Genomic DNA, 9306 nt, shown 5'->3' on the forward strand with positions numbered 1-9306 from the left:
ATAAACAAGGATTAGGTTTCGTAATCGATCCTCCGAGAAAAACGGACCTACACTCATCCTTTTTTCGATGACTTCGCTTTTTTGAGGAAGTGAGTTCGGCTTGGGTTTTGGGTACGAATTCGGTTTGGGTTGTGTTTTGGGTTTGGGGTATGTTTTGGGGAAAAAATGTGGGTGGAGAATAATACTCGTACAAACCGGGCATCGGTGGAGCGGTCGAATGAGTAGAAGTTGGGGTGCTTGGTGGCATCGGATAATATCCAAGCTCACCCGTACGTGGGTCTCTTCGATAACGGTCCTCTTGCTCGTTGTTTTGCAAACTTTGCCAAAATGGATTGGTCAGATCCCACGGGTTTTATTTGTTGGGAAACATTGTAGAGAAGGATATAAAAAGTGCAGAGAATGGTAACAAAAAGTATAGAGAATGTGGGGTATTTATAGGTTAAATTTATAAAATAGGAAATTAATTTTTTTTTAAATTGTTATTGTTTAATGGTAATATTTTGAAATAATCAACCTCGATCATGCGAATGGAGCTCGTTACCATGGTGAAGTCGGGCCTATAGCACCCCGTCGTAATCCGCTCGGTGGGTGGAGGGGGGTGGCGCCATCAGGCGCTATCGCGACTGAGTTGGCAGAGGCGACGTCTCCACACCCTCCGACCTTAAAAACGTTGGCAGGACAACGCCGTGCGGGTTAGCCACAAAAAGGCTATGGACATTTCTCAGCCACAAAATATAAGACTACATTCATAATTTATTCCAACCAAAGAACATCTAACAAAAATCAGTTCCATCCTCACCCCACCAACGTGTCAATTTTCCATTCATAATCCCAGATTTCCTTGGATGAGATTCCAGATTGCCATCGCTTTCACTTCACCCTTATCTCTCTCTATACATATAATCAATGGTGATTAAAGCCAAGCCCATTACTCAAACACCAACCACCAATGGCAACCGAGATGGCCGCACTGCTCAAACCCGTTTCCAAAATCGGCTACTGTCACAGCACCACCATCCTGCCACGGCGAATCTCCACCATCCGCATGTCCGCCGCCACCACCACCACCCCCACCAAACCCTCCGGCAGCGGAAAGAACAAGAACAAGAAGGCGATTAAGGAAACACTACTTGCACCAAGGTTCTACACGACAGACTTCGATGAAATGGAGCAGCTGTTCAACGTGGAGATGAACAAGAACCTGAATGAGGCTGAGTTTGAAGCCTTGTTGCAGGAGTTTAAAACAGATTATAACCAGACCCATTTTGTCAGGAATAAGGAGTTTAAGGAGGCTGCGGATGAGATTCAGGGCCCACTTAGGCAGATCTTTGTTGAGTTTCTTGAGAGGTCTTGCACTGCTGAGTTTTCTGGCTTTTTGTTGTACAAGGAGCTTGGTAGAAGACTTAAGGTATTTCTTTTTACTTTTTAATAATATCATGCCTGCATTGATTCATGTAAGAGTATGATTATTTCGGTTCGGTTTTGTTTGATTTCAAAATGAAAATAAGGGTTCGGTTTCGGTTATGGGTACTTACATAACTGAACTGCATTGAACTTTGTTTGAATGATTGTTTCTGGATTTTTTTGCCAAAAAAAATTATTAATGTGTGGTTAACATTTAATATAAACACTTTTGGCCAAAATTTCGGATCTAAATTCATTATTTTCGAATATACGAAAACTGACCCATAACCGAACGGTTCCCCAAAACCAAAATGATTGGTTTTGGTTTGGTTTGGTTTGAGTTTAAAACCGACCCATTCACACCCCTGCAGTACGAATTACCGGATGCAATAGGAGGTGAAAATGGCATAAAGTTCATAGCTTTAGGATTAAAGACTGTAGTTGACCTTAATTGGTTTATGGGTTGACTGGCGTCTAAGGTAGTTAGGTGGTTGTGGGTTCAAATGGTGTCGGCTGTGTGTGTTCTCGAGTTGATTTGGTTGGATGGTTTAGTGATCAATCCAAGACTAACAATTAAATCTTGTTTTAATATGCAGAAAACAAACCCAGTGGTTGCAGAGATCTTCTCCCTCATGTCAAGGGATGAAGCCCGCCATGCCGGGTATGTATATGGGAATAAAAAGTCCAAAATTTCATGCGGAAATTTGGACCCGTTTACCTATAATATAAACGGGTTATTTGGTTTTTGTTTTTATCTCAAACAGGTCATGCGGGTTGATTAAATCTTTTTTGCTAAAGGGGAACTGGTCAAAATGGTTTTTTGACACGTTGAAAGTCACCTAAAGTCTATTTCTACGGTCGACCAAACCCACCTTGGTCTGTTCTGATATGACTTTCAAATTTGAACCCATTTTAACTTATTATCCAACCCACCCGCCTGACCCGTTTTAACACTAGTACTCGCGTATAATACTATATAAACTCAACAATGTATAAACTGGTGCAGGTTTCTAAACAAGGGATTATCAGACTTCAACTTGGCATTGGACTTAGGATTCTTGACAAAAGCAAGAAAATACACCTTCTTCAAGCCAAAATTCATATTTTACGCAACATATCTCTCCGAAAAGATCGGTTACTGGAGGTACATCACCATATACCGGCACCTAAAAGCCAACCCTCAGTACCAATGCTACCCCATTTTCAAGTACTTTGAGAACTGGTGTCAAGATGAAAACCGACACGGTGACTTCTTTTCCGCACTCATGAAGGCCCAGCCTCAGTTCCTCAATGACTGGAAAGCTAAACTTTGGGCTAGATTCTTCTGCTTATCTGTACACCCTTTTCCCTTTTCAATTTCTTAGTTATTTTTATAAACTCGGAGTAAAATGCCATTCTTGTCCCTGAGGTTTGGCCAGTTTTGCGACTTTCGTCCAAAGGTTTGTTTTTCCGATCTGCATCCAAAAGGGTTGAAATCTTGCCTTTTTCATCCGGCTCGTTAACTCCATCCATTTTTCTCTGTTAAGCCAGGGGTATCTCCGTCTTTTTTGTTAACTTAAAGGGCAATTCGGTCTTTTTCACTTTGTGTACAAGTATTCAAAAGACCGAATTGCAAGTTAACAAAAGAGATGAAAATACCCCTGACTGAACAGAGAAAAATGGATGGAGTTAACGAGCCAGATGAAAATGGCAAGATTTCAACCCTTTTGGATCCAGATCGGAAAAACAAACCTTTGGACGAAAGTCGCAAAACTGGCCAAACCTCAGGGACAAAAATGGCATTTTACTCTATAAAGCCGAAAGGATTTTGTTATCGATATTGTATTCGGGCTGTAGGTGTATGTTACCATGTATCTTAACGATACCCAAAGAACTGCTTTCTATGAAGGGATTGGGCTGGACACAAAGGAGTTTGACATGCATGTCATCATTGAGGTTTGTCTATACAACATACATTATCCATATTGACCCGTTTGGGTAAACAGGTTATTGGGTCGTTTAGGGTCTTAAAATATGGTTTTTGTGTATTGCAGACAAACCGCACGACAGCAAGGATCTTCCCAGCTGTACTGGATGTAGAAAACCCTGAGTTCAAGAGGAAATTGGACCGCATGGCTGACCTTAACTCCAAGATCATAGCGATTGGGGAGACTGATGACATTCCATTGGTGAAGAATTTGAAGAGGGTCCCACATATTGCTGGTTTGGTTTCGGAGCTGTTGGCTGCGTACCTGATGAAACCGATTGAATCGGGATCGGTTGATATTGCAGAGTTGGATCCTCAGCTTGTTTACTAGATGCTACTATGTTTTTGTAGAGGAATGAATCAAAGGAAGTCATGGTGTTTTGATTGTTGTGTAAAAAGATACACTGATAATTTTGATGAATTCATGTTCTAATGTTATTTGATAGCTATTTATTTAATATAATGGGAATCGTTGGTTATAATCATGGTTGCAAAAGTCGTTAGGCGCTCCCTAGTCGGATTTGAGAGTACTCGGCCTAGGCGGAGATTACTCGGGGAGTAATTGGCCTATGCATACAGTAGTCGGGCCTCGGCAGCCTACCTTGTAGCGAGTACTCGAAGCTTAGGCGGGACTTTTACAACCACATTTATAATTAGAATACAACAATAATATTATGAGTTTCTAATGCTTTTAACATGCAAACATTTTTCTAACCATAAAAACTTGTTACAAGTCAAAGCATTTGCATATCATCACCATCATCATCATACTCAGTAAATCCCTCTAACAGCAAGGCTAATGTAGGGTCTGAGGAGGGTAATATGTAGATAACCTTACCTCTACCTTATAGGAATAGAGAGACTACTTCCATTGAGACCTCCGGCTCGAAGTCAAAACATTTGCATAACAAAAGTCAAATGAAATGTCATGGAGTGAGTATAAATATTGGTTTGTTAGTAAATAGGATAAGAAGATGATTTAGTGTTAGTGAGTGAGTAAATAGGATAAGAAGATGATTTAGTGTTAGTGAGTGAGATTGAGAAGCTTTGTGAATGAGCCAATTTGCTTCTTCTTGTCAAGAGTTATGAGGTTAGACCCTCCGACACCCCAATGTGCGGTTATTATTATTGTGGTTTGGTTGCCCGTATTATTAGTTAAAGTCGTGACATCCAGAGAGTTTGCTTGAATCAGTGCAATTTTTTTCAACCCAACCTACTATGACCCGACATGTCACCTCACCTATTCTAACATAACTAGTATTTTAAGAATTGGGAGGCGCTAGTCGGTTGATGAGGACTAGTGATTAATCGGGAGTCACATGGATTATTGGGATTTGTATATGCAATTTTTAGTTTTATATACACACATTTTTATATGTAATTTTTTAAGTAGATCCTTAACCTATTTTTTAAGTAACTAGAGAGAATTTATAAGGCTTGATCGAAATTTGGCCAGAATAGGATCACTGTTAACCGCCTAGCAGTTAAATAGCCACTACTCGGTAAACTTCCGATTAGCGATTAATCAGCGACTAACTCATTTTGTGTCTGCACTTGCGAAATGTTATGGATCCGCTGCTGAGTAGAGATATTGGTTTGGTAGTAAACTGGGTAAGAAAATATGGTTGTTTCAAGAACAAAAATACAATCAAGATTTAGAGTTTAAATTTTATTTTAAAATGAAAAAATAAATTACATTCTGCATTCATTTAACAAATATATGAACAAACCCACGTCAACCAAAAGGCTTTACGGTTGGTCTTCGACTCGTGATTTTCGAGTTCTAAAACCAAGACGTATAGTTTAGAAACGTTATCTACACGACAGAAACAACCAATTCGAGTAATCTTAATGTTACAAGTGCGTGCATGCATTGATGATTAAGTCGAAAATTCAAGTTTGACCACAAGTCAACTTCATGTGATCATCAATAAGAATATCTTATTTTCAATGTTAATTAGTCTTCTTTTCTCTGTCTTGTTTTGATGGGCGTACAAGATACCTAAACACCCATGCTGCCAATAGAGTTGCCTGAATAGGTGCAAGCCAATATACTAGTAAATGCTCCTTGGTTATATGATCACCGCGTGCATATGCCCATCCCATTACCTGAAACCAACCGTATTAGTTAAATCTTTTAAAATACCCTTTTATAAATAGAGATTTGATGATGTTTTGTAGCGTAAAAAGTTGACGTGAGTACTTACAGAAGCAGGGTTCATAGCTCCACCGGTTAGATCTGCTCCGAGTATATGAAGAGCAAGTTTTGAGACACTGCTGATCCAAGTTTTCGTGTAAAAACTTCCGGGTATTTTTGTAGAAAGTCCATGTGAAATCAACACAATTGTGAAAGTCAACAACCCTTCGGTCAATGCCCCTTGATGGAGACTAACAGTCAGTTTAGGCCCACGGCCTATTCCCGGGAATGTAAGTAGGATAAGCCGGACCGCCATTATTGATCCAAACACCTCAAAATCACAAGGAAACAAGGACATGGGTTAGATGGCTGGTTCATGCTAAAGAAGTTTGAAACTTTAGGCACATAGTTGATGGTTCAATTAGAAGACCTGCCAAGTTGGTCATGCATCAAGCATATGTCATTCACCAATCATTTAAAACAAATACAATAAACTTAAATCCAAAAAACAGAATTAATATATGTTGTTGTAAATATAAACAAAAAATTTAAGAACTTACATGAAAGGTATCCACTAAATCAAACACCCTAAAACTACTCCTAAGTCTACACCAATGTTCACCACGGCTCAACCATTTGGGGAGGAACACCTTTACTACACATCTTGATACCGCTAGGCTACAAGCCCTTTGGTACTTCTGTAATCGTTGATGAATAAAACACAATACCATAAGGGGCTTTCTTTATTCTATTAAGTATTCTCCTTTTCTCTCCCTTCCTATTCCTCTCCACTACTACCGCCATCTTGGTCGGCCACCGACCCTCTTATCCTCTACTACGCCTTGTGTGACAAAGTTCTTTCCTTTCTTCTCCCTCTCGTTTTCCCAGGTGATGCATTGTACACATATATATAGATCAGTTCTTTTTTTTCTATTTCCAATGTAACAACACCTTAGGTGAATCCCACATCATCATGTTTTGTCCACAAGAAAAATATTGGGTCATAAGCATAGTTCTCAATGACGAATAACAGACCATAGTGACAGGCTACCTATATGCTACGTAGCGATAGCGACGAAATAGCACCCGCTATTTCATGTTTAGAGATAAAGGGGTAGAAACTAAATTAAAAAAAAAAAAAAAAAAAACTATATTTAACACACAGTATAAAAGTGCTAAAAATACGCCATCACTAATCATCTAAATCAATGGAAAAATAAAAATAATCTGCTATTTATCGCTACAGACCCTGTAGCGACTCTTCACCTATACGCTACGCTATTCGCTATAGTGGTCGCCACCAGCAGCGCTATTGAAAGCTATGGTCATAAGATGTGCCCCGCCAATGACAAGTTTTAGGGGCAGTGGTTGTGGATAAGAATATAACTCTACAGTTAGGCGTGCTTGAGTGGGGCAATACTATTTTCTTACTTTCTATATTTTTATGATTTTTTTTTTCAAGATTATGTGCATCTCTTACGCTAACCAGTGGCGGAACTAGCCCATTAATTCAGGGGTATCCCAAAAAGAATTTACCGGCCAATTATAAAAAACAATAATAAATAAAGTAAAACAAATACATAATAGATGTGTCCTCTTTCTTTTTCACAGTTTGAAATCGTTTTATCACATTATCGTCTTTTACTTTATCAAAAGGTTTATTTTTCGACCGCACAAACCATAACATTGTAGGTCACACAAGCTTATAAATCAAACAACAAAATCCCTAATTTGCACCTTTTTTTCAGAAATCTGTGGCTCACAAACTGTAATCCAATTATCCAAAGCAGAAAACATCATAAAATTAATTAATCTACTATATAAGAATCAGAATGAACCAACCTGAAAGGGGATTCTTGCACCAACAGTGAAAAGAAACTTGCTAAAACTCCCAGAAATAGCAGATGACAAGACAGTGAGGGGATTATAGGCCCCACCATTGGTAACCTTAGCAAGATAAGCAAACAAGAACATGTTGACAATCGAAATTGAATACCTAAACAGTTCACCAGTGGTGTCATGGTGGCTAAACCCCATAACTTTGTGGACAAAAATCTTGATTAAGACACTCGACCAGACCCACATGAAAGACATGATTATATCAGACACCAACATGTTCACAATTGCTCCCATTTTTTTGGGGTTTTTGGATTGTGTCTGTGTTCTCTAGATCGATCGGAAAAGGTAATTGTTTGGGAAATGAATGGTGAACTTGCACTGAACAGGGAATATGATTGCAGTTGACCCATGTCATTACAGAATCTTTTTCGCAGTTTCCTCCCTCCTTCCGTCTTTTTTATGCACTATAGCCCAAAGATGTGCAGTGCTGGCCCGGCCCATAAATATGTATGCATTGCAAAATAAAAAGGGTGATTTACAATAATATTAGGTTTACTTGCACAAAAGTTTTCACATGTAATAAAAAGGCCAAAAAGATATTAACATGTGTTTTACATTGATTGAAAACTATAAAAGTAAATACTCATACGGATAACGATGTTGTTCTGTCAGTATCGATTCAGTGTGATATGGTACCGGTACTCAATATAGTTTACGATATAAAAAATATATATTAAATACAACTCCGTTTTCAATAAAAGTTATATCGTAATATTAACAAAACAAATATTTGGTATCAGTATCGAAAATACCAACAACACACCAAAACTGTGTAAAAACACAACCCAAACACAATTATTATAGTTGAGTACTTGAGTTGATCCATGTTACATTTCTTTTTATCATTTTCCTCTCTCCTTCCGTATTTTTAATCTTTGCATACACCTTTTTAGAGCGCTACTACAACCTAGAGGTGCACAAATTGGGTTTTTTCAATACTCGGGTTCGGGTATATACCCGGGTACAGGTATGACCAGGTTTTGACTTTTCGGGTATTGGTCGTACCCGGGTCGGGTTCGGGTATAGATCGAGTTTTTCGATTCATATTTTTGGCATAAAACATAGAAATATAATGGAAACATTTATTTATACATATTGTATGGCTTGAAATCTGCCCAAAAAAGCCTCACACAGGCTCTAAACGTTAAAAACCTGTTGTACACAACGGGTCTGGGTATTACGAAAGCCCGGGTCCGGGTATTACGAAACCCTGTTACAGGTATTACAAACCGGTACGAAAAAAACCCGGAGTTGGGTATTGAACAAAATATGCATACTTGGTCCCTACCCTATGGGTATGGTCGGGTTCGGGTTTTTTTGCACCTCTACTACAACCCAAAGACGTGTACTCTTGGCCCGGCCCATCTTGATGCTGGTTATGGGCCTTTTAGTCATGGTATTAGTCATGCATTCTCCACAATCTTCAGGCCATGTTCCCATGAGCTCTTTATTTTTTGTTTTATGAGTTGTTTATTTTAGTAGTTGAGTTAGTGGATAGCACAACCAATAGGTCCATGTTCTTGTTTTTGTTTCTTACTTGTGTGTTACCGTAAGCCTATATAAGGTTTCAAGTTTTAGAGATTAAAACAAGAATAGAAAATTGTTGAATGAAACTCTCTTTCTTCTCTTATATACTTGCGAGTTTGTAGGCATTCTCCTTAAACCTTTCAGATAGTTGTGGATGCCCTTTCAATTTTTTTTTTTCTCCATAGTTATTTTTCAATTGAAAAGAAGGGAGAAAACATGTTAGGGTTCTTGTTCTTTACAGATTCAAAGGGTGTTCTTTTTTTTTTTTTTGGTAAAGGGTTACCCCGGTGATTTTATATCATATGATTTTATATCATATCAACAAAAATTACAAGTAGAAAGGTAAAAACACCCTTTAGTTCTCTCTAATGGC

The 9306-nt window shown here is 38.6% G+C and overlaps 2 protein-coding genes across 2 annotated transcripts; one reads left to right on the forward strand and one right to left on the reverse strand.

The window, feature by feature from the left end:
- The first annotated feature begins 696 nt into the window (after positions 1 to 696).
- On the forward strand, positions 697 to 3849 carry LOC110884853 (magnesium-protoporphyrin IX monomethyl ester [oxidative] cyclase, chloroplastic). Its single transcript, XM_022132557.2, has 5 exons — positions 697 to 1408; positions 2001 to 2065; positions 2411 to 2738; positions 3241 to 3339; positions 3438 to 3849. The coding sequence occupies exons 1-5, from the start codon at positions 950 to 952 to the stop codon at positions 3699 to 3701; spliced, it is 1215 nt and encodes a 404-aa protein (XP_021988249.1). The 5' UTR covers positions 697 to 949; the 3' UTR covers positions 3702 to 3849.
- A 1175-nt stretch (positions 3850 to 5024) lies between these two features.
- On the reverse strand, positions 5025 to 7763 carry LOC110884851 (probable aquaporin SIP2-1). The gene is made up of 3 exons (XM_022132556.2): positions 7350 to 7763; positions 5578 to 5838; positions 5025 to 5479 (listed from the first exon to the last, which is right to left on the reverse strand). Exons 1-3 carry the CDS (start codon positions 7638 to 7640, stop codon positions 5324 to 5326), a joined length of 708 nt encoding a protein of 235 aa, XP_021988248.1. The 5' UTR covers positions 7641 to 7763; the 3' UTR covers positions 5025 to 5323.
- Between the last annotated feature and the right edge of the window lie 1543 nt (positions 7764 to 9306).

The sequence above is a fragment of the Helianthus annuus genome, chromosome 10 (assembly GCF_002127325.2).
Source record: "Helianthus annuus cultivar XRQ/B chromosome 10, HanXRQr2.0-SUNRISE, whole genome shotgun sequence".
NCBI lineage: Eukaryota > Viridiplantae > Streptophyta > Magnoliopsida > Asterales > Asteraceae > Helianthus > Helianthus annuus.